Here is a 26299-nt window from a genome sequence, read left to right as displayed (position 1 = left end):
TTTATTGTGTTAATAATTTTATTTTAATTACTCTGCATTAAATAGGAGAGAGAAAAGTAAATTTATTTTAACCAAAATAAAGTGGAAATTTAAAAATATTTTAGGAGTGTAGGAAAAATGTTTGGAGATGAAAGAAGAAGCCCTGCAATTTTTAACGGGGTGCATCCAATTCACGTATACATTTTCAATAAATTCAATAGTCACATAACAGTAAAATTACTTTTCCAATTCGCGGCTTCCAGTTAATTTTGCAATAGCCAGTGGAAGGGATAACTTAGGATTCATAAAAAGAATTTCCTAAATTTCTTAAGATTCGTACCAATTAAAAAAATTTAATTTGGACAACAAGATAATAAAAGAAAGAATTATAAATCTAATAACTCATACTATTATAATTTTTTGTAATTTTTCTACATTTCTAGTTCAATTCCTAAAAAAATAGTTTATAGGATCTTAAAATTTATAATTCTCTTCCACATAAGTCATAACGGAAAGATACTGATCTTAATTCTCGAAAAGTCTTATAAGATTAAGTGTTATTAACCAATGTCCATAAATTTGTTCACTTTCAGTTTTTATTTAATTATAAATTCCTATATAATTAATGGTTTTTTATTTTATTAAATCACATTTAAGCTTATCATTATTTTTCAAAATAGTTGAATTAATTTATTAACTAATTCTAACATTGGATTCATCATTATTTTAATCCATAATTACAAAATTGAATTAATTTATTAATCAATTCTAATATTTTAATTTATTAACTAATTCTAACATTGGATTCATCATTATTTTAATCCATAATTACAAAATTGAATTAATTTATTAATCAATTCTAATATTTTTCCACTTAAGTGACATCGTACACAATGAGTCAACATAAAAGAATGTTGAAATTAATTTTTCACATCTAAGTTATAGTAGTTTTCATATTTTACCAATTCAATTCTAGAGAAATATTATGTAGAATTTTAAAATTTACGATTCTCATACATTCACATAAATTATGACATGAATAGAGTAACTTTGATTTATAGAAAATTCAATAAAATACAATTTTACATCTTATGTCAGGTTTTTCAGAGGGGGTTTCACTGACCCAAAACCTTAAGGCAATGGGTTTATGGGTCTTGATTCTTATATAGTGCTCTACTTTCTCATTTCTGGTCAATGTGGGACTTAGACTCACACTTGGATTCCTAACAATCTCCCCCTCAAGGGTGAGTCCCTTCAACCCCCTCCAGCGTGGGACTTAGACTCACACTTGGATTCCTAACAATCTCCCCCTCAAGGGTGAGTCCCTTCAACCACATTGGTACACTCCCCCTCCAGCGGAAGCATTCCCAACCACGAGTACTCCTTTTCTGCCCTTTTCTGTACCGCCGTTTCTTAACGGGACACGCTTACCTGGAACCCTTATCTGGGACCTTTACCAGGAAGACTTTCGATACTAGGACCATACTGGTACTGCACTCGTCTGAGCCGGTATTAACCATCGGCTCTGATACCACTTGTCGGGTTTATAAGGAGGGGGTTTCACTGGGGAGAACAACACCAATGAGACCTGAGCCTAACCACATAAGATACTGACACCACTCTCAACCCAAAACCTTAAGGCAATGGGTTTATGGGCCTTGATCCTTATATGGTGCTCTACTTTCTCAATTCTGGTCAATGTGGGACTTAGACTCACACTTGAATTCCTAACATCTTATGCTCTTCGTTCTTTTTTTTTTTTCTAATTTGTCTTTTCACCTTTTTGTTCTTCTCACATACTTTCTTATGGTGAGAAAATCTTATATCTAACTATAAAATCTTAAATATTTTTTATTAACCCACTTAATCAACTTTTATCAAAAATTTTTTTTTTGACAAATATTAGTTATTAATATTTTATTTTTGAAGGAATTGAATATACAGTCTCTCTCACTCTCCCTTTCATATTCATCAAACTCACCTTATATCTTCCGAATATTATAGTTAAATAGTTGAATAGATAACCTTTCCTTCCATTTCCTTATACTTTATCAATAAACCATTTCATCACTCCACAACCTCCTTCCATAAGTTGGTTGCTGTCAATATTTTATTTATTCTTCATTTAATTAAAATTCTATTTATATCAAAATCCAGTAAATAAGATATTTAAAAAGTAGTTTGAAGTTGATAGTGATATAATTAAATGATGGTTGACTAGTTATTTAAATTTTTTTATTATTGAGATCAACCATAACGCTTTCTTATAATAATAAAAAAATTCTCAGTGAAATAATAGTGGATTTGATTTATTTAAGTATACACGTGAAATGCTTTTCTTTCTTTTTTTCTCGCTACCTGTCCTTACAAAACGACACTCGCTATTTATAGCATTTGTGTCCTTTCGGTGTGGGATTCGAGTAGTCGTCATTCGGAGCCATATGGACTACTTCACATATGCAATGTAATCTAGTACAATTTTAATATTTCTTTATTCAAAACTTTTTTTTTATTTTATTTTCTGTATGTGCTTATTATTTTGCCACGTATCTAGTTAAGGAAATAATTATGAACTCGTCCATTTCCATAAAAAAAAGTGAAAAAGGTGACGATATTTTAAGAATAAAAAAAATACATCTACTTAATAATCTAAAATATTAGTATTTTAATTATATCTTTTATTGTTTAATTTAAAATCTTAGTAATATCATTAAAATGGGTTATTAAGTGAGTATTTTTTTTTTAAAAAAAATAGATATTATTTTAAGAAGATATGATTATCATCTCTTTTAGAAAAAAAAAGTTTAACGTGGCTGGTTAACAATGCAGCTAATTAAATTATCGGTTGTCTCCATAATGGTAATTTGCTGACAAAACCATCTATTGCATTTAGAAACATACAGAAGGGAAAAAATAACTTTTATCGTTTAACAGAAAATAAAATGAAAGGATAACTTTTTCAAGTGGATAAAAAAGAAAGACTTTTATCTGAAATGACCCAAATATCCTGAAAAAATAATGCTAAAATTAGTAAATATCACTAAAAAAAATTAAAATTATCTACAAATAAAATCATTCCTATCTTTAGTTAAATTCCTAGCAACAACACCACCCACTAACCTTTCATTATGTTACTTTGTTCACAATTTTGAAGTGCAGAGGGAGTTGAAGACAAACGGTGGATCCTTATGATTACAATGGAAAAAAATGTAAATATATCTTCCTTATTTAATTTAATAGAATATATTTTTTTTTCATTATATACTAAATAGTCTTAAAAAATAACAAAATATTAAAAATATTTATACAAAAATAAAATTTGAAAAAAAAAAGTGAAAGAAAGTTGATGAATTCAAAATTTGTGATATTTAGTCTTTCTCCTGTACTTTACCCTTTTACCATGTTTCTTATCATTTTTCTTTCCGACTAATTGATTCATGATGAAAAGAGCGACTTTCTAAATTTGTTAAATTTAATTTTCTCTTCAACTAATATATTATACAATTCATGCACATTTAATTTATTTTTTATCGTGTTATTTATGGTGTTATAGTTCATTTAAAACGAGTAACGAGTTAAAAATGAATTACACAAAAAAAATTCACATCCACTTTGATTTCTTTTCTTATATTTGTTTGTGGGCAAGAGAACTATCAAACTTCATAGAGGCCAAGTTTTTGGGCGTGTTGTGTGAATCTCCTCTTGCCCATTCTTTAACATGCCAACTTGGCCCATGTTAGTGGGCACACTTTACCTGCAAAAGCTCATGGTTATTGCTTCCTGCACCCACATAATTACAAACTCTACCCACACAGCAGTGAAAAAGATTAAAATGCCATTTATTATTGTACCACATCACTCCACTATTACCACTAACCGTCTCACAGTTGCTGCTTCCATCATGCCGCTGCTGCAAAGGAATAAAAAAGAGAGGAAGAATGTTACAAAGAAAAATGAAGGAAGCAATAATATATTTTTTCAGAATACATTTTATGTGAGGTGTTTAAGAAAATTCGTTCTAAAAAGACACTATAATTATTTCAAACAGAAATTTATTTCAGAAACCTTCCTCTAAAAAATTTGTTTCAGAAATGTTATTCTGAAAAACTTGTTCCAAAACACATTTCCTGCGTTTTCTATTTTGACAATCTCGTTCTAGAAATTTTCTTTCGGAAATTTCAGAAAGTTTGCTCCTGAAAATTTTTGGAATATATAATCTGGAAATCACTTTTAAAATAATTTTAAAAGTTTGTTGGGTGTGAGAAGAATTTGGGGGAGTACAGAAAGTAAAAGTTGAAATCCACAGGAGACTAGTTTGTACAAACCCAAGCAACGACAAAAAACTTTACACTTCCCGGAGGATGAAGTTAAAGAGAAACTGATTTACTATCATAGGTTTTGTATAAAAAATAAACAAGATTGCACCCTATAGCCTATGCCCTCCAGCAAAACTTTGAAGAATGTTTTAATATGTTTTTAAAAATAAATAAGAGTTAAATATATTTTTAGATTTTAAATTTTAATATGAAATTAAAATTTATTTATATATAAAATTTTGATATAGTTTGGTTCCTAAATTTAAAAAATAAATATATATAATCATTATTCAATTATATGTCGAATAATATAACCAATTCAAATACTAAAATGAAATATGTTAAAAAAATTAAAAAAAAATCAAAATTAAAATATATCCAAAATTTTAAATAAAAATAAATTTCAATTGACATTAAAATGTAGATAACAAAGTTATATAACAAAGTTATATTTAATTCTATAATAAAATTTACAACCTCATTTAAATTAAGGATTTAAATGAGAATGAATGTTAATCCTCATATTTAGCTCCTATGTATCTCTCATATTCATCTTTAAATAATTAAAAAATTTGAAAGTAAAAATGGTTTGAAAATTAAAAGTTTTAAAGTTTCGTTTTCCTTGTTTTCCAGTCAAATTTGATATTTTAATAAAAAATTTCGGCGGATTAGAGTCAAAAATGAAAATTTCACGTTTTTATGTCGGAAAAGTCGATTAATAGACCAAAAATGGTTTACGTCAGCAAATAAAATTTGGAAATAAATAACTAAAATCACAGAGTTCAAATTAAAGAGATACAAATACAATTCCATCAAATGTTTAAATTAAAAAACACGTCTTTATGCCACGTTAAGTGAAAAATTATATCCTATCATGTTATGATATAAATTACGGGACGATTATTTATATTAATCTAAGACAAAAAAACATTTATAATAATAAAAAAATAAGCATGAATAAATGAATGAAATAAGCAAATATTTTCATAAGAGAAGAAGACATACCGTATAAAATGTCAATATTGAAATTAATAAATAAAATATTTTTATATCCCACGTATACGTACTTGTTATGAACTCATCCTGAACTCACTAGATAAAAATAAGACTCCAAATAATTAAAATACATTGAAAAGTATAATTTTTAAAATTATTATATATGATAAAAGATTTGAAAAAGTAATAATAATAATTCTAAAAATACATATAAAATTACTTTTATTGGTTCACGGTATAACAACCTTTAAATTAACACAAATATTACTGAAAAAATCATAAAATTTATGAAACCGTAGCCGAATTACATCGTTTGTATAGATACGTATATTAGTACGTGCATGACGTGTCTTTTCCACGTGGCTCAGATGTCTGGATATTGACACCGTGTTCCTTTGAAAGATTGCCACGTCAACGATGAGACGTCATAGGTAAGAATGTAGAATGATGTGGTAGCGCCGCGAGAAATGCATAGGCCAACGATGACTTTGATTACAAGCGATGCAATAAAACGTTGCCACGTGACAAATACGGTATAGATACACCTATTGCTTCAAACGGGGTTTCGTATAAAACCCTGCACGTGCCAAAGCAGTTGAGCTGAAATCGAGAAGAAAGAAAACAGCCAAGAAGACCACGAAGAAGAACAAGAAGATGGAGAAGTATCAGATCTGGAGCAGTAGAATAGTGTTGGGAGCTTTGGCGTTTGCGCTACTGTTTCTAGCGGCCTCAGCAGACGACGTCGTTGTGCTCTCTGAAGAAAACTTCGAGAAGGAAGTTGGTCAGGACAGAGGAGCTCTCGTGGAGTTCTATGCTCCCTGGTAACTTACAATCTTTTCGATCTCTTACTCTCTGTCTCCATTAACTACCGCTTCTTCCATTATTGTTTTTGAAATCGTTAGGTAGGGTTTTTGTTTACGGATTCCGGTGTTTTCCTTCTTTTTTCGCTTTGTTCCGATCGCATGTGTTCTTTGAGTTTAGCGTTTCAACTTGCCGTTTAACTTCGATTGGTTTGTAGTTAGCTATCGACTTGTAGATGATACAATACGACGCTGTTTTGACTTTTGGTGCAATTTAGTTCCTCTAGATTCTATCGGAAGCATTGTCCTTCAGTTTAGTCTGTGAACTTATTTTTGAAATTAATAAATTAAATTAAAAATACTACTCTGATTTTTTTTTTTAAATTCAACTAATCAACTGTTTGATTCCTTTGGTCAAATAATTAGAGGATAATAATCCCTGTAATTGTACAAAAGGACTGAATGCTGCAATTAAGCTTACTATAATATACTAGAATTAAACTGTCATCTTTTTTATCATTGAGATTCCAAACCTGTCCAAAACTCCGAAACAAAAGGTCTTGATCAGTCATTGGATGTTTAAAACTTCGTGAGAATAACCTGTTAATTGTACTAGTCACTGAGTAATTTCTTTATGTTGTGTTCTACACTAATGTCGTTCTGAATACGATTTCTCCCTCTTTTGTCATAATAGGTGTGGACACTGCAAAAAGCTAGCTCCAGAATATGAAAAGCTTGGGAGCAGCTTCAAGAAAGCTAAATCTGTTTTAATTGGGAAGGTCAGCTCCATAGTTTTTCTTTCAAAACTTTGAATATTATTTGCATTTTTTCTGTTTACTTAATTTCTTTTGTGGTACTTTCTAATCATCAGGCATTTTGTCTATTTATGATTGTCTTTTTATTTTATTTTATTGATAGTCTCTCAATGTGGTGTGGAGCATGTTCATTTTATGTACTTCCTTCTTATCGAAGAAGTCTAAGCTACAACTTCAACATTTACTACATAATTGTTCGAATTATCTTTTCTCCTACCATGCATCCTTCTTATCGAACAAGTCTACGCTACAACTTTAACATTTACTACATAATTACTCGAATTGTCTTTTCTCCTTTCTTGAAAACTTAGTTTTCTTCTTAGCAAATGGCATCTCCTCCTACCTTCCTTTATTATCTCTCTAAATTCACACACACAAACAATCAAAATGGATAGTCAAGATTAGATTTCAGTAAAACAATCTTAACCATTCTTGTATAGTTATATAATCAAAGATTAGTTCACCTCTCACTCTCCCACTATATATGCACCCAATCCTCCAGGCCAACTACCAAACACACACACATGTGGTGATCTTTAACTATAACTAGACGGGATTGGAACGTCCATAAAAACTGGCATGCTTGTATGTTTTTATTTTTGCCCATTCTCATCAGCAATGCAATAATTTCATTACTCGTTAAATTGACATTAGCTTACTTCTTAATGTACTGTAGGTTGACTGTGATGAGCACAAGAGTTTGTGCAGCAAATATGGAGTTTCTGGGTACCCAACACTTCAGTGGTTTCCAAAAGGATCTCTTGAACCTAAAAAGTGAGGAGATCTTGGCTATTGGAATATAACATGCAAATGATTTTACGTCTCATTTCATGGTTATTTATCTTTCGTTTTTCACATATATCATAACTTTCAATACTTCATTTTGGACACCACAGGTATGAAGGGCCACGCACTGCTGAATCACTTGCTGAGTTTGTAAATACAGAAGGAGGTACTTTTTGAGGTTTTTGAAGCCTTGTGCTATAATATCTATAAAGGCAAAAGGCGTTGTGATATTAAAATGTCTGTGTAACTTCTTAGGGAGTGTAGTTTCTAGAACATCTTGCACCAGCTTTTGAAAAAAGAAAAGTATTTTTATGTGGGAAGACTTACAAACTCACTAACTTTTAGGTTTCATTCATGTCTTAGAAAAACATTATTGTACACACTTTCCCTAGATTTTTTAGCATTTAATCATCTTGGAGATAGAAATCATCAGTATTGGGTTTCCCCTGTGTCTTCTGTGTGCTTCTGCCTTGCAATTTATAGTGATTCCTAACCCGAAAATATGCTTGCAGGAACAAATGTGAAGATTGCTACAGCTCCTTCCCATGTAGTGGTCCTAACACCTGAAAATTTTAATGAGATTGTCTTGGATGAAACCAAAGATGTCTTGGTTGAGTTTTATGCACCATGGTACTCAGCAATAATTTTCATTTGTTCCTATTTTTTCTTTAACTCATGCTTTGTTTCGGTCTAGAAGTTGGTTAAACTTGTTTAACATTACATATTATTTGAAAACTCTCATATACTGCTAGATCTAATAAATTTTACGAATCTTCTAGGTGTGGACATTGCAAAAGTCTTGCTCCTGTAAGTATATCTTTGAGGATTTCATGTTGTCAATTTAATGTTGGGCCTTTAATTTCTGTAAAGCCAATAATATGAAACCTGACTGTGCTCTTTTTACATTCAGACATACGAGAAAGTTGCCACGGCATTTAAATTGGAGGAAAATGTAGTCATTGCTAATCTGGATGCTGATAAATATAGGGATCTGGCTGAAAAGTGAGTTTTATTTATCTGATCTATTATTCTAATGAGTTGTGTTTGTTCTGGCAAATCAAACCTTAGAGGCAAAGGCCGGTAGACTATTGTGCTTTTTGCGTAGTGCTCGTTTGCAGTTCCTCTTTTTTCCTGTTTTATTGTGATGATATGAACCTTTACCTGTTTAGCGAATACATTTCAATCCATTTCAGATATGGGCTTTGATATAATAGGGAAAAAAAAATAATAATATAGGAGCTGAAACAGATGGATGTGCTAATACTGCTAGTGCGGTGGATACGTGACTAATGTGCTTACAACGATTACGGAAACAAAAAAATTGAGCGAACTATAAAGGTTGACCTACAACATAAATAATGGAAGTTTCCTGGAATAATATGTATGCAGGTACGATGTGAGTGGATTTCCTACCTTGAAGTTCTTCCCAAAGAGCAACAAAGCCGGTGAAGAGTATGGAGGTGGAAGAGACTTGGATGACTTTGTGGCTTTTATCAATGAGAAATCTGGAACAAGTCGAGATGGAAAAGGACAACTTACTTCCCAAGTTAGTGAATTCACATCAATGAGGAAAAGCTAGAGTTTTGTTTTTGTTTTAACTTTTGGTGGGGGATGGAAGTTAAACTTGTTACACTTAGTATCTTATTCCTACGTTTGGTATTTCTGTCTAGGCTGGTAGAGTAGAAAGCTTGGATGTCTTGGTGAAGGAGTTTGTAGCTGCCAGCGATGAAGAGAAGAAATCCGTGTTTACCCGAATTGAAGAAGAAGTTGAGAAGCTTCAGGGTTCAGCCTCAAGGTAAACTTGAATATTCTTAAAAACATCATCCTGTTTAATACTTTTCAATGCGTATGCTTAATTATGTAACTTAGAGAATAGCTTAATTCGTATTACTATTTTGTGTATATATTCTAGAAAACATCATCCTTTCGAATATTTTTGAGTGGCATATGCTTTTAATTATGTCACCTAGATGGTAGCTTATTTCGTTTTACTGTATTGCATATATTCTGTAATATTTGCTCAAAATTAAGAAAACTAGAAGCAATGATCTAATTAACCTTTTTTATGATCAGTTACGGGAAGATTTACTTGAAAGCTGCAAAGAATTCCTTGGTAAAAGGTTCCGATTATGCTAAAAACGAAATCCAGCGCCTACAGCGCATACTTGACAAGGTAATAACAATATTCCCCATCGATGATATTTGATGCTTCACCTTCACCGTGAAAAATTAATTCACTTTTTCTCGCTGTAAAGCTATTCTAAACACTATTATTTTTTTCTCGCTGAGAAGCTAATCCAAACATGCTATATATTATTAAAATTTGAAGACTTCTTGAGAAACAACTTGTTTTCTCGAAATAATTGTTTCGCAATAATTAAATTTAGTCGTAGAGTGAGATGAAAATTGAAAGTGTAATCCGCATACATACTCACTTGCTTGTATTTTATTGATTGATGCAGTCTGTTAGCCCTGCAAAGGCCGACGAGTTCACTCTAAAGAAAAATATCTTGTCTGCCTATGCTTGATTCAATGGTGCAATTAACCATCCTTCTTGGAATCTTGGGATATCCACCACGACTCCTTCTGGTCAGACTTTGATGACTTTGAAATCGACATTGCTGGGAGATATTTGACATGGAGACTTGTAGTGCTTAATTTGAGTCTGTATTAATGATCCTATCTTATTTGGGGATGAAAGATTACCATTCTTCTACCCCGATCGAATTATACCTGAGCGATTTAAAATTTTGAGGACTACTTTGTTGTCTTTTACTTTGGCCTTTAGCCATTTGATGGTGGCCGTAAATTTATCACGCTTATAGCATGTTAATCATATATTTGATTCTCGTGGTCAATTCTTTTCATTTACAATCCTCAATTAGATTAAAATAAACTAACGAAATAAAAAATTAGTAAGGTAAAATTCCAAAGCCATACAACTATTTACTACATAGAGCTGGGTTAGCAAAATCCCACAAGATAGAAAAGACTAACACTAACACTTTTTGGCCATAGCTAACACAAGCAACCATCTTGCATTGGATTGACAATCCTCCTATGAGCAAAATTAACATTCGGAACACCCATTGTCTCGGACCAACCCTGCCAATACAACTTAACACCACTCTTCATTCCTCAGTACTCTCTCTCATCAACTAGAGATTTCATATATGAGCATGATCTTTCCTCAGGGTCTATGTTAGGAGCAGGGTCTTGGTTAGAACCAAAAGGCAGGTCCAAAGATGCAGAAGATGGTTGTGTTCTCATCTGCACAGATCTTAGAAGTGCAGCTCTTCTCAAGTCAGCTGAGTGGCATATATCACTTGGAGATGATGGGAAGCGACCTTCAGATGAATCTGACCCTCGCTGACGAGGCTGGGGGCAAGTTGCAGCGGAAACGGTAGAGCCATGAGAAGCATTTGAACTTGACGAAGGTGCCGAAGATAATACATTCTGAGACTTTTGGTACCTGTGTGGAGAAGAAACTGGACTACTGGGAAGACTGTCGGGCTGGGATGAGCAACTGTGCACAGGAGTCTCACAAAACCTCAAGTCATCTGAATCTTCTGACATAGGTGAATATTGTAAAGATATATCATCTCTGAAAATAAATTCAACAAAAGTAATTATTGTAAACGTTGCTAATCATTGGGTAATAAAACTATTTAATTTTAACAACAGATTGCCTGCAGTTCAATTCTTATGTTAAAAATGTCCCAAATTATACTCTTTCAATTGTCAGAACATGGAACTAATCTAACAACCAAATAAAAAACCGAAACAACTCTTGTTTTCGGTCCTTATTTGTTAATCTCTGAACTACACTATTAATATACTTTTATCGCTTTTCTAGTCATACACCATATAAATTTCGATTATTTTATAGTTATTTGCTTAATCTGGTAGTATTTTCAACATTTGATAACATGACAATGTGAAATTATATTGTATTGAATATGTTAAATTATGCACTTATGTTACTAAATCATATATGACTAATTGACTATGAATAAAGCCGTCTACAGTCATGTTTATTATGGGATTTGAATGTAACCATAAACTAAGATACACACCATATGGAAACCCATGATCATATAAATATGAAACAACAAATGAAGTAGAGTTAGCAACAATTTTGATCATACATGATCATTTTTACGGGTGTGTATACATTTGAAAATAATTTTAATAGATTTTGAGTCATATAAAGATGGGAAAGTTTTTAAGGTATATATACTGCAAGAGAAATCAAGCAACATGTCTAAGGGCTAGAGTCACTTCACAGTTGACCCAGTTGGAAATCTATTAAAGAACTCTGCAGACTATGGCTACTTGCTAGTTCAATCTTTGTCCCTCCCTCCACAAAATAAAAATGGCCACCCATGATTCCATGATTTTTTTTGTAGTATTTTACTTTTTTGAACCAAAGATCCGCATTCTTGAGTAAGGTGAGTTGCCTATTTATGAGGAAGAAGAGATATGGGGGGAAAATAATCACATATGATACACATCTGAATCTAGGGTGAATCAACTTTTGTCTAAAGACTGGAAAGTATCTCTGGTTGTGATTTCTAGTCCCTACACCTACCCATTAGTACTCCACAAGTACACATCAAATAGTCCACATAAGAGGCACAGTAGTAAGAAGAACCCTTCGACCATGAAAATGACAAAAATTTCATGGTCAACAAGGTTCTGTTTAAAGAGCACCAAGTGAAGAGACTATTACTAAATCATATATAATATGTTTGCATGAGAAAATGTTATGTGAATGTCTCAGTATCCAGATCATGTGACTAGACACAAACCAGGGTCTTCTACCCATTTCAATTTCGGAGTTTTTTTGCAAAGAAAACCAAAATGAGGAAAGTTTTAGTGATCCTATTCCTGCTTTATTATTCTGTAATACCAAAGAGATCCTCCTTCTCAACACTTATGCACACCAAAAGTAGTTGATTGGCCGGCACCGCCCCAAAGAAAAAAATACACAGCATAATACCACTACAGGTGAAAATTAATTCAGACTCAAGATATGCAATTAGAGATACCAACAGAACTATCTACTGTATCTATCAATTGCCAAATGATGATTTTATGAAAACTTAAACCGAACTCTGGCATATAACAGAGAGAAGAATAATCACAAAAGTAACAAGGAAGATAAAAATAGTATAATTTACAAAAGATTTCAAAAGCCAGCCTACACTGCCAAACCACAACATGTATGTTAAATGTAATAATGCAACTGACAATAACTCATGTCCTGAGCAATTACAAGCTTGCTCCTACATTACTCAAGTTCTACTAATATCCTACTGTTACAGCTGAAATGAATCAAAATAACTCATCCATAGAAATAGTTATTCATAAAATCCCAAAGAGTGAATAAATCTTACACAGAAAAAATAGTTATGATTTTACCTGAAAGAGAACATGCTTTCAGATCTTGCCGGAGATTCCATGAGATTATCAGGAAGCGAGTCCCCAACTGTCAATCCATTGAGACTGGATGCCATTATCTGGGGACAGAAACAATAAATGTAAGTTACTCTGATTTAACAATAGTTAATTTCATTCGACTGCAACAAAAACAAGAACGAAAATAAAATATTAAAACCACAAGATATCAACTCAAACAAAGATCTATATGACACAAACACACATATTCCAACAAAAAAATGTTCCTTCTGATGTCGTGTTTTGTCATACAAAACAAGTCCGTAATTAACAAAAAAACACACTCAAGACAAGTCTCTCAAATCTAAACAATACTTAAACAAGGCAATTATTGATAAATTAAATCAAGATTCAGAAACGTGTATTAAAAGAAACACAGTTAGAAACGGTGGAAGATGAAAGGCCATAGCAGGGCATTTCACAAAGATAACTGCAGAATGATTAAGAAGTCTAACTTAGCGAAAAAACAAACCGACAAACGAAAAACAATTAAGAAAGTAGGTTAGTGTAAAAACATTAAAATAAAGGAAGTAATAATACAACGACAAAAGGGGGAATTAGAAAATGATGTTTGTAACCTCGCTTAGGTAACGTTTGTGGGAGCGAAGATTGTCGAGGTAAACTTCCTCTTCAGGATCTCTGGTGCGCTTGGCACTGGGCGAGGATGTTGAGGGTGTCCCTCCCAAATTGGAATCAGAACCCATTGTTGAGACCAACTCATCTAAACTCAGGCTTTCTCTTTGGGGTGGGAAGAAGAATTTGTTCAATGCTGAAACCCTAATTTATTGTGCAGAGAAGGCTTACCCTTTGCGTTCCGTCTTCCATCACAGTGAAACATAGCAGTATCAGAGTTGGTTTGGTTTTGAGGCCTCAGAAAAACGATTGGAGGGAAATCTAATATGTTCTCTTTGCTCTATTTCATGATCCTAGACGCGCACCTTATTCCTGACACGTGTTGCTATTTTAAACCTTTTTTTTTTTCGTAAAAGAAAACTCTGTTTTTATTCCCTGTGTTTAGCATGATAAAAATTTGAGAGAAAAATATTCATTCTCAAAGATGATGGTAGGCACACCATAATATTACATGAAAAATAAATAAATAGTGATATAATAAAAAGGCAATAATTTTGAAATATAAATTTAATCCTTAATAAATCATCTTTATTCTTTAGAAATTATATCTTTGTAAACCAACAAAACTTTACTTCTCTGATTGAGGAGAATCCGTAAGAAAAAAGTCATCGTATACTTCATAATTCTCCATTCAATTTATTATATACAGGCAATATAATCGGTTTAAAAAATAAAGTAATGAAAATCAATATGATACATTTTCCTCTAATAATAACATTTGTAGATTCTTTTTAGTTTCTCTTTTGGAGACAATTAAGAAAATTGATCATGTATAAATATAATAGGTGAAAGATATTTTTCAAGTTATTGTTTTTAACTATTGTTTATTATTATTGCAAAATGTAAAATCAAGTGTATTAATAATTTGATTGGAAGGGACAAAAGTTCATTTTTAATACATATTCTGTTATCCATGTTTTTTTTCTTCATAGTCATTATATTTGAATTGATTTTTGTTCGCATGTAATTAAATTATAATTGTCATTGGAAAGTATTTGTTTTCATAATATTTAAGGATTATAGAGGGACTTGTTTCATTCGTTTGGATCTATTTCGCATAATGATTCGTATGTGAATTTGTGAGACGGTCTATATAAATAAAATATAAAAAAACAATACAAATGTTACAACAATAACACTATTTTAATGCTTTATATTTTTAATTTAAAATTGATAGTAATTAAAATAAGATGAATAAACATAATATTAATACGTCAAATAAAATGTGTCAAAGTTATATATTAGTTTAATTAGTAATTTGATTTTTATATTTATACATATGATTTATATCGGTTCATATATATATATATATATATATATATATATATTACTCAATTGAGTTATAATATATTTTAAATAAATTTAATTTGATATTTTCTGTTAAATTAATGTTTATTTGAATGGTGACATGTGTCTGAATCATTTTCTATCTTAGGACTCCTCTTATTTAACATAAGACACATTCTATATTTTTACAAGTGGATGCAACTTTAGAAAAAATTTCGTTTTCATTTCAAATAACATTGGGTAGTTTTAGAATGACTTTTCTTTTTCCAGTTTTTCATAATTATAATCTCCATCATCATCATATGCATACATTTGGAAAATGACAATAAATAAATTTCAAATAAAAATAGTTAAAAAGATTCAATTACCCATACCAAATTTATGCTTTCAAATATAAATATAAACAATTGTTTCCACATTTTCAAGCGAGACAAATCCTGTAACTTTAAGGATCCAACAGTAGCATAAATCATACATGGTTAAAAGGGTTTTTATCAACTTAAGAGGTGTTGGAGAAGAGAAATTCCATAAAATTACAAAAGTATGAGGCAAAAGCAAGAAGAACCATGAAAAAATTCACTTGTTGTATTAATTTCAAAGTAAAATCAAGAAAGTAAAATAATAAAAGTAAAGATAGATTAAGACAATAAAAAAGTAAGAACACCCCTTTTAATAATCAAAGGATAAATGCAATGAAATTAACTACTTGAGAAAGCTTCTCAGGATAAGAACCAAAACAAGAGAAGATGATTCTTAAACTCTTAATAACTCACAAGGACAATTTCATTCAATCTTCAAGGTGTGTTTTACAAATGAAGGATACTAGTGTTTATAATGGAGGAGTTCAACCAAAAGAGGAATAATGGACAAGAAAATGAAGTTAACTTTGTTAATCAAGAGTTAACTCAACTAAACATGATTAAATCCTTGAAATTAGGGAGTGCACATGGGTATTTTAAAATTTGGCATTTATTTACAGAATCCAAGTTATAAGCATTACTTTCAATTAATTATTTCTTGAGATATTTTGAAGTTTACCAATTGAATACACATTTATACGTTAAGAAAAATGAAATTGAAGATAAATAGAACAAAGCATATTTAAATGCAAAATATATAGATTATTATGATTTTGAATAAGAGCATAGCTTTAAAGTAATTATGTATGCATCTTTAGAAAATATGAACAAAATTATAATATTTAACAATGACAAGACTAAGTGAAATAAAATTTATCTGTTATGTTAAATAAAATATTATTGTGGTATGTTGGATCACTTATGAGGAGTGCACATGATTAATTTTTTTTCTTTTTCAAAATGTTACAATTTTGGTGGCGGTTATAACCGAATTCAAAATGTTACAAGTTTGCTGGTGATTATAACCACCTCTAAATATTAAATGAAATTTTTTTTAAATTAATTTAGAGACAATTAAAACCAACTTTAAAAATTTTAAAGGCAGTTATTTCAATGATTATATTAAATTAACACGGTAATACTTTTGTGGTGCCAAATTCTAAGTCGGTGGATTAACTGACGAAAATAAATATAATGACGAATATAATCACCACTAAACTACACCCATTACTGACGTTAAAAATTAACATTTTAGCAGTGGTTGTTCACGAGTCGAAAAAGTTTATACTAACCATGTTAATCATTATTATTTTCTATAGAAAATTATCTTTATCTCGGTACACATGGAAATGCAAATTGGATAATTATTTTAATACTCACTCCTTTACTTTTGATTTTTTTGCTTTCTTAGGAAACTCATTAATTTAATGGAAACCGATCTATAACATATTGTTTTAAAGTCTTATTTGGAGAAAAAGTATCTACCATTATCATTTATGACCAAGTTGTATGGGTCAAACATTTACTCACTCATTTTGAAGTAACCAATGTTTTAGTCATGGTCTTTTGTGACAACCAAGTCATGAGTCAATTAACTTCTAACCTTATTACAAATGTTCTAAATGTATTAATATTAATTATCATTATCGTTTCTTATACAAGAAAATCCAATCCAATGTACATCATTTAGTCACTTAAAATGCAAGATCAATTATGTGTTCACTTCACACATATTTTACCTTCTTTTTGTAACTTACTTTTTATCTACTTTTATGGATAAGATGAGAATAATTGAGACCTACTATCTATCACAAAGGATGTTAGGAATATTTAATTTTTCTACAATTTTGTTTTTCTTGTATATTTGGTTGTAATATTTTCTAAATCAATCAATATTTTTTTCTTTTGATACTATTTTCTTTAGTGTCAATACACACTAACCTCAACAAATAGACATTACAGAGATGATCATATAATATTAACAAATCATAGATTTCCCTTAGTTAATATGTTTATGTTCTTATAGAGCCAAGCTGTAATCCACAAATCTGCTCAGGTACTCGGATATTTGGTCTCTAGCTGTCTTCTCTTACTTCGATCAGATATAAGGGGCAGCGTAGGGGGACCTGCAAAAGACACTCTGATGCCTAAGTCAGCACTGGTGATATCAGGATTTCAGAAAATATTTTAATGCGTGATCAATGCATAGAATAGTGTGCTATTTATACCTTTTTACCTGTGGGTCCTACCTGAAATGGGCTTTCTGGCCCAATATTCCCTTTATGGCCATTTCTGGATCCAATGGTAAGGAGAGAAATTACTAGGAGGTCCTTCGAGGGTTGGCGGTATTCGGTGTTCAACCATGAGGATCTTTATAGGTGGGTACTTCTTGTCTGTCTTGACCATCTAAGTGGTAGTTGGACTTAGGCTGCTCGTCTTTTGAACTTTGGTGTAGAACAAATAGTCTGGGGAAGGGTACTTAGTGCAGAGTATGCGGCTCAGGGAATTGTTGGTAGTCGCATATTTCAGAGGAAGACATCTAGTGCAGGGTATGCGGTCCACAGGGTTGTTGGTGGCCGCATACTGCAGGAGAGGACATCTAGTATAGAGTATGCGGCTCAGAGGGTTACTGATGGCCGCATAGTACAAGGGAGGATAGCTAGTCCAGGGTATGCGACCCACAGGGTTGTTGGTGGTCGCATATTGCAGGGGAGGATACCTAGTACAGGGTATGCGGCCTATAGGGTTGCTGGTGGCCGCATATTGTAAGGGAAGACATCTAGTGCAGGGTATGCGGCCCATAGGGTTGTTGGTGGCCGCATACTACAGGGGAGGACATCTAGTGCAGGGTATGCGACCCATAGGGTTGTTGGTGGCTGCATATTGCAGGGGATGACATCTAGTGCAGGGTATGCGGCCCACATGGTTGTTGGTGGCTGCATACTGCAGGAAAGGATACCTAGTACAGGGTATGCGGCCTAGATGGTTGTTGGTGGCCACATACTACAGGAGAGGACATCTAGTATAGGGTGTGCGACCTAAAGGGTTGTTGATGGCCGCATATTACAGGGGAGGATATCTAGTGCAGGGTATGCGACCCACAGGATTGTTGGTGGCTGCATATTGCAGGGGAGAATACCTAGTACAGGGTATGCGGCCTTTATGGTTGCTGGTGACCGCATACTGCAATGGAGGACATCTAGTGCAGGGTATACGGCCCACAGGGTTGTTGGTGGCCGCATACTGCAGGGGAGGATACTTAGTACAGGGTATGCAACCTAAATGGTTGCTGGTGGCCACATACTGCAGGAGAGGACATCTAGTATAGGGTATGCGGCCCAAAGGGTTGTTGATGGCTGCATACTACAGGGGAGGATATCTAGTGCAGGGTATGCGGTCCACAAGGTTGTTGGTGGCCGCATACTACAAGGGAGGATACCTAGTACAGGGTATGCGGCCTTTATGGTTGCTGGTGGCCGCATACTGCAAGGGAGGACATCTAGTGCAGGGTATGCGGCCCACAGGGTTGTTGGTGGTCGCATACTATAGGGGAGGATACCTAGTACAGGGTATGCGACCTAGATGGTTGCTGGTGGCCACATACTGTAGGAGAGGACATCTAGTATAGGGTATTCGACCCAGAGGGTTGCTGATGGCTGCATACTACAGGGGAGGATATCTAGTGCAGGGTATGCGATCCATAGGGTTGTTGGTGGTCGAACACTGTAGGGGAGGATACCTTGTACAGGGTATGCGGCCTTGATGGTTGTTGATGGCCGCATACTACAGGGGAGGATACCTAGTACAGGGTATGCGACCCAGGGTGTTGCTGGTGGCCGCATACTGTAGGGAAGGACATCTAGTGCAGGGTATGCGGCCCAAAGGGTTGCTAGTGGCCACCAACAACCCTGTGGGTCGCATACCCTGCACTAGCTATCCTTCCCTGTACTATGCGGCCATCAGCATCCCTCTGGGTCGCATATCTATACTAGATGTCCTCTCCTGCAGTATGGGCCACCAACAACCCTGTAGGCCGCATACCCTGCACTAGATGTCTTCCTCTGAAGTATGCAGCCACCAACAACCATGTGGACCGCATACCCTGCACTAGATGTCTTCCTCTGAAGTATGCGACTACCAACAATTCCCTAAGCTGCATACTCTGCACTAAGTACCCCTCCCCAGACTATTTGTTCTACACCAAAGTTCAAAAGAAGCAGCCTGAGTCCAACTACCACTTAGATGGTCAAGACAAACAAGAAGTACCCACCCATGAAGATCCTCATGGTTGAACACTGAATACCGCCAAGCCTCGAAGGACCTCCTTGTAATTTCTCTCCTTACCATTGGATCCAGAAATGGCCAGAAAGGGAATATTGGGCCAGAAAGCCCATTTCAGGTAGGACCCACAGGTAAAAAGGTATAAATAGCACACTGTTCTATGCATTGATCACGCATTAACATATTCTCTGAAATCCTGATATCACTAGTGTTGACTTAGGCATCAAAGTGTCTTTTGCAGGTCCCCCTGCGCCGCCCCCTATATCTGACCGAAGTAAGAGAAGACAGCTAGAGACTAAATATCCGAGTACCTCAGCAGATTTGTGGATTACAGCTTGGCTCTATAAGAACAATTGGCGCCCACCGTGGGGCCGTAGAGTACTTCGCAAATCTAAACAACAACCCAAAGATAAGATGGTATCCACGAGAAGAAGAGCAGTAGAAGTCCCAACTGTGGCCCCGACAGCTGAAGTCGGGGACCTTAGTCCCTCATCAGAAATATCGTGCATTTTGGAAGCCCAAGCCAAAATGCAACAAGAGTTTGCAGAATACAAGAAAAGAAACGCAGACGAAATGGAAGCACTTAGGGAAGAGAACTCTCACCTCAGGCGGAAGATCGAAACAGATAGGATGGCTAAGGAACCTTGTCCCACTCATTCGAGAGTAAATATCCCTCCTACCAAGAACGAGAGTGAATATAAACTCACCGGGCCCACGACGGGTGGTAACTACAGCTCATTTGCTTCAAGAAAGAACCGTCAGCTCCCTTTCATAGATGGAATCACGGAAACCCCCTACCCCATAAGTGGAAGGTGCCCACCATCACGTATGACGGCACGACTGACCTAGACGAATTTGTGTCCATTTACACCAATCAAGTGGGATTGTACTCCACAGACGATGTCGTGCTGTGTAAGTCGTTCCCAGTAGCCCTCAGAGGACAGCCTTGGAATGGTTCATGAGCTTACCATCCTACACCATCGACTCCTTTACCGCACTAACCACTACCTTCACTATGCAATTCGACACAAGTCGCCTCCACGACCTCACAACGATTGCCCTCCTCAACCTCAGGCAAGAAGAGGGAGAACCCCTCCGAACTTTCATAGATAGGTTCGAAGCGATCACCATGAAAATTAAAGATCTCACCCCCAACCTCATCTTAACATACATGATGACCTCCCTTAGGCCAGGACCATTCGTCGACGAGCTGGCCATGCGCCCACCCTTGGGAATGCAAGAGCTTAGGAAAAGAGCAGCTATGTTCATTAGGGTTGAAGACATGCGACGATATCAAAATAGTGCCCAATCCGCCCCAACGCGAGCATAAATAAAGAGGGCCAACAAGGAACCTATGAATACAAGACAGACAAGACAGACAAGAAGTACCCACCCATGAAGATCCTCATGGTTGAACATCGAATACCGCCAACCCTTGAAGGACCTCCTTGTAATTTCTCTCCTTACCATTGGATCCAGAAATGGCCAAAAGGGAATATTGGGCCAGAAAGCCCATTTCAGGTAGGACCCACATGTAAAAAGGTATAAATAGCACATTGTTCTATGCATTGATCACGCATTAAAATATTCTCTGAAATCCTGATATCACTAGTGCTGACTTAGGCATCAGAGTGTCTTTTGCAGGTCCCTCTGCGCCGCCCCCTATATATGACTGAAGTAAGAGAAGATAGTTAGAGACCAGATATCCGAGTACCTCAGTAGATTTGTGGATTACAACTTGGATCTATAAGAACACATACATAAACCAATCATGTGATGACTCGTAACCAATACACTAAGGCTCAAGACATGACTTATCCAGAAACATATAATTAGTCGGATTCAGCGGATACTTGCACTTGTGGTGGCCTTTAATGCTCTACCGAGCTAATTGTTACAGTGTTTCATCCCTCACGCACAAGGTTAACCTTATAGTGTTCCAAGCCTCCTACTACTCTCACCACTTGAGTCAGTACGTTATGCGTGAGACTCACAGACTCTTTAGAGTGTCAGGATGCAATCCTTACCTTGAATCCTTACTAAATTATATAAATGAGGCACCACCATGAACTCCCACTAATAGGGGTCATAGAATTACATCCTGGCCAAATGAGGCACCACCATGAGATCTCACTTAGAGATTCATGGGATTACGCCCTGACCTATGAGGCACCACCACGAAACTATCGTGGAATTACGTCCTAACCAATGAGGCACCACCACGAAACTATCATGGAATTACGTCCTGACCACATCAACATCATGTTCCATCAATCAATATAACATTATTGCTCATACCAATTCCATGTCACTTTTATAACCAACCATCCCATACTCATTACACGCCAAAATCATGCCAAACTCATCATTCACAACCCATAAACCATTTTACTCATGCACATTCACTCATCTCATGCTTTAACATAGCAATCCAACTTAACAACACATTATGCAAACGATTTTAGGATTTTAGAAATAAAATTGCAGCTTGTGTAAAGCTCCAAAAAAATTGTATTTAATGTTGTCAATAACCAAACTACAGTGATCTTGCGATAAAAACTGCTCTCGCTCTGGTCAAAGTCAAGAACTATGTGTTAAGGATCAACTGTTAAAATATCAGCTCGATCCAACGATTAACAAAGTAGGAACCTTCATTTTACGAAAAGTGTGCAGTGTTGTCAACAACCAAACTACAATGACCTTGCGATAAAAACTGCTCTCATTACAGAGCTCCGATTCAAGATCCGACCGGTCAAAGTCAAGAATTATGTGTTAAGGATCAGCTGTTAGAATTTCAGCTCGATCCAACGGTTAACGAGAAGTGTGTAGTGTAGAAAAAAGAGTAACGCCACATCAAATAAACATACTTGCACACCATACATTTTTATTCGACTAACAACCTCATTCAAGCATCACAACCATACAAACAAAACAAAAATCGGCAAAATAACTTTAAAAACATAAACCCTAGTTGCCATTACCTGGAAAAATACTAGCCAAGGTCTTGGACACCCAAACAGTTGAGCACAGTAGCTCTAAGAGCATATTCGAAGCTGGAAAAAACAGCGGGACAAATTTAGGACAAGCTGTAACATTCCTACCGGATATTACGGGTTTAAATAATAAAATAAAATAAGAAAATAAAATTTCATTAATTATAAATCCATTTCCCAAAAATGCGGGAAATTTCAAACTTTTATTACTTCAATAATAATTCAAAATCCAAGAACATAATTACTCTTATAATTATCAAATAGTCCAGTATTACCAATAATTACAACTTATTTGAAATCATAAAGACAATGTAAAAACTCTGAGAAAAACTCCCCAAGACTAGCCCCGCTCTGGCTCTACGTCTCACCAGATTCACCTACAACACCATCTGCTCACGTATACCGCGTATACGATCATTGCCAAACACAAACAGATAGGGTGAGCTAACAAAATAAACATATATATAGTACAATTACACATATAATACAATCACACCAAAGGAGTTCTGTCCTTTGATTTCACATCACATGGCCATAACCATGTGAACCGTGTTCTACGTCTTCTAGTGATTACCTCAAGATGACCTGCTGCCATACCTATCGACCACAACCGATAGAGCACGTGCGGGAAACCATTGCTATGGATCATACACCGTAACGCCAGGTGGAGTTCCCATATACGAACATAATCCATAACGTTCCAAGACTACCAAACTCGTTAGTCAATTACTGAGGAGAACAATCTATCTGGACCCATCCGTACTGGCCACAACCAGCACACTCACACCGGCAACACTCACCAACCAGAGCTCAACTCAAGGGTTCCTCGTGTTCATCCGCCATCCCGAGCTCAACTCGAGGGATGCCATTCCGAGCTCAACTAAAGGAATGCCATGTGCTTAACCCCTATCCCAAGCTCAACTCAAGGGATACGTTCTGAGCTCAACTCAAGGAACACCAGCAAGTCGACCTTTAAGATATCCTATAAGCCTTGTAGATCACGCACATCATAACAAGCATAACACCAATCTGCTGCAGCAAATTCGCATGGCGGGGGACACGTACCGCCAGGCGCTAAGCGCCTTAGTCTTCACTGCCACTACAGTTATCGCCTGGCGGAACTTCTCCTACCGCCACGCGCCACGTGCCTTAGGATTCATTGAACTGTAGACTCCGCCTGGCGCACCCCTCTTTACTGCCAAGCGCTACACCAGTACTTGCACAATATTAGTTTTAGTTCAGGTTTAAGCACACTTCACACAAGTTGCTCTCATTCTAGAGTACCCCTAATGAAAAACATTACCATCTATAATGTTCCAGGCCTTATAGCACCTCACATGTGCATTCATTCCCTAGTCATATAGACCATCCCAAGCATGCTCAAACAAAATATAAGCAGCAACACTCTAACAATTTTAAGCACATGATCTTATGCACCAATGCAATTTAATATTGACACCCATGCCTTCACCAAACCAATTCTCCATATGTGACTAATCCAAAGGAACATTCAAATTGATGGAGACTTACCACATAACTCAATCATACTTCATTAGAAGTTACTTGAACTTATCAAGAGCTTATTCATGTATTTTAAAGACTCCAAAATCATATATATTAAGTAATTTATATATCTAGCTACTGACCTCCAAAACCAATCTCCACCGTTCAAAGTGAAGAACCACATGTTATAGACCACCTGCCAAAATTTCACCTAAATTGGACGGTTAACGAACCAGGAAATGCAGTTTTACGAAAACTGCACGAACTAGAAAAATTAGTGGCACCTAGCGCCCAAAATCAGGATGGTGGCGCCTGGCGGGACTAAACTACTGCCCGACGGTTCCTATTGCCCAAAAGTACGAAAAACAACGTTTTCATGAACAGAACACCACGCGCATATCCTGGCGGCAGCTTTCCACCGCCATGCAATTTTTTAACAGTAACCCAGAAACTTAGTTGTTTTAACGTGGGTCGCCTGGCGGCAATTCATGCACTGCCAGGCGATGCATACAGTTCTGGAAAAATCTCAGATTGTTCTGCATCTACTTAAACCTTAAAAACCCAAATCAACAATTCTAGCATTCGTCTTGACCTAATTATATTGTTCACTCATCATATTTATTCAATTTGAACTATTTTTATATAATTATAACGTGTAAAATTTAGCCTTACCCTCACAAAATCCCAAAACGCGTCCCGAATAGTCATAGAATGCAATTTCCAGTACTGTCGCGTCTATCGCCTGGCGGTGCATACTTACCGCCAGGTGGCACATCGAATTCTGGGCAAACCCCAGATTTTTTCCCGCACCCGTGATGAACCCTAAACCCTCAAATCTCATCCCAATCAATCAAGCGCATAAATTACAAACAAATTGATTTCTTTAATGCCTATGAATTCAATAATTCCATAATCTCAACTTTGTTATCATTAATTTCCAAGAATCAAATTAACAATTCGACCCCAATCCCAACACGACCTCCTTTCACTTTGATGCTTCCCAATCAATCACTTGAATTCATACAAACATAGTGATAATCATCGATTTCATAACTTTATAAATTCAATCATGCACAGGAACCTTGCACAATATTCAACCATCACAGAATCCATACAGAATCGTTGAATAAGAACACAAGGATTCGCGTCGCCTGGCAGAGTCACCCTTGCCGCCAGGCGGTTCATCTCAAAACCCAGAAATGGGTGTCACTCTAATGCATTGCCTGACGGGCCTTCAAAGCCGTCAGGCGGTTTGTGGAAAATTTCCAGAAACTTGAAAAACGCAACTAGAACAAGATACAAGCATACAATTATCATTAATCATTATACAGTTCATGCTCATATATAAAAATTAACGTGTAAACTCCCCTAACCTAATTCCCTTGGCTTAAATTTTGGAATTATTGTGAATTCTCTCTTGATCCTCAATGATCTCCCTTTGGCTTTCTCTCCCAATTCAGCTTCAAAGCTTCATTCCAACCTTACTACTCTCAAAATTCGTGTTCTATTTTCTGAGTACACTCACAACTTGCCAAAACCCTTCTTCTTACCTCACATTGGCCTTTTAAAGGTGCCTTAAAGCTAGATAATTACCAAAAACGAATTTAAGGTTTAATGGTAATGTTTATTATCATTTATTGATTCTTTATGGTCCGTTTTTTAGCCTCCCTTGGCTGCCCATGCATCTAGGGTTTCTCTTAACCCTTCAAATTCAAGCCAAAACCCAAAATAGCAAAAATAAAGTTTAATTTGGGTTCTCTAAGGCTTGAACCCATAACCATACAAATGCCAAATCAATGTTCAACCATTTAACCAATTCATGTTTCATGATGACTAATATAATTAAATGATTATATCATTTCATAATCATGCTCAACATATATTTAAAAATAAAAACAAATAAATAATACACAATTGGCATACATAAGACTCAAACCAAGTCCTTTCACACAATTAAAGTACTCTCAACCACTTGAGCTAGTACTTTTCCACATCATAGTAATTCACATTAAATGCCTTAAAGGCTCATACTACCCACATTTATTAAATAATTATTTAATTAATTATTTAAATTTCTCGGGTCTTACACAA

General features: G+C 35.1%; 2 protein-coding genes across 3 annotated transcripts; one reads left to right on the top strand and one right to left on the bottom strand.

Moving 5' to 3' along the window:
- Positions 1-5819: 5819 nt before the first annotated feature.
- Positions 5820-10559, top strand: LOC114190977 (putative protein disulfide-isomerase A6). Of its 2 annotated transcripts, XM_028080080.2 has the most exons (11): positions 5820-6112; positions 6786-6870; positions 7583-7680; positions 7803-7858; positions 8205-8322; positions 8472-8499; positions 8603-8694; positions 9082-9238; positions 9363-9487; positions 9766-9865; positions 10155-10559. In XM_028080080.2, the coding sequence occupies exons 1-11, from the start codon at positions 5946-5948 to the stop codon at positions 10218-10220; spliced, it is 1092 nt and encodes a 363-aa protein (XP_027935881.1). In that variant the 5' UTR covers positions 5820-5945; the 3' UTR covers positions 10221-10559. The 2 variants fall into 2 exon arrangements, with proteins under 2 accessions (XP_027935881.1, XP_085531973.1); XM_085675847.1 differs by lacking the exon at positions 10155-10559 and having other exon boundaries at positions 9363-9489; positions 9770-9859.
- A 14-nt stretch (positions 10560-10573) lies between these two features.
- On the bottom strand, positions 10574-14017 carry LOC114190978 (pollen-specific LRR extensin-like protein). Its single transcript, XM_028080082.2, has 3 exons — positions 13731-14017; positions 13117-13214; positions 10574-11296 (listed from the first exon to the last, which is right to left on the bottom strand). Exons 1-3 carry the CDS (start codon positions 13854-13856, stop codon positions 10831-10833), a joined length of 690 nt encoding a protein of 229 aa, XP_027935883.1. The 5' UTR covers positions 13857-14017; the 3' UTR covers positions 10574-10830.
- Positions 14018-26299: the final 12282 nt, after the last annotated feature.

Source organism: Vigna unguiculata, chromosome 7, assembly GCF_037176805.1.
Source record: "Vigna unguiculata cultivar grain cowpea cultivar isolate G323 ecotype 2 chromosome 7, ASM3717680v1, whole genome shotgun sequence".
Classification (NCBI taxonomy): Eukaryota; Viridiplantae; Streptophyta; class Magnoliopsida; order Fabales; family Fabaceae; genus Vigna; species Vigna unguiculata.
This window is presented reverse-complemented; position numbering and strand designations above follow the sequence as displayed.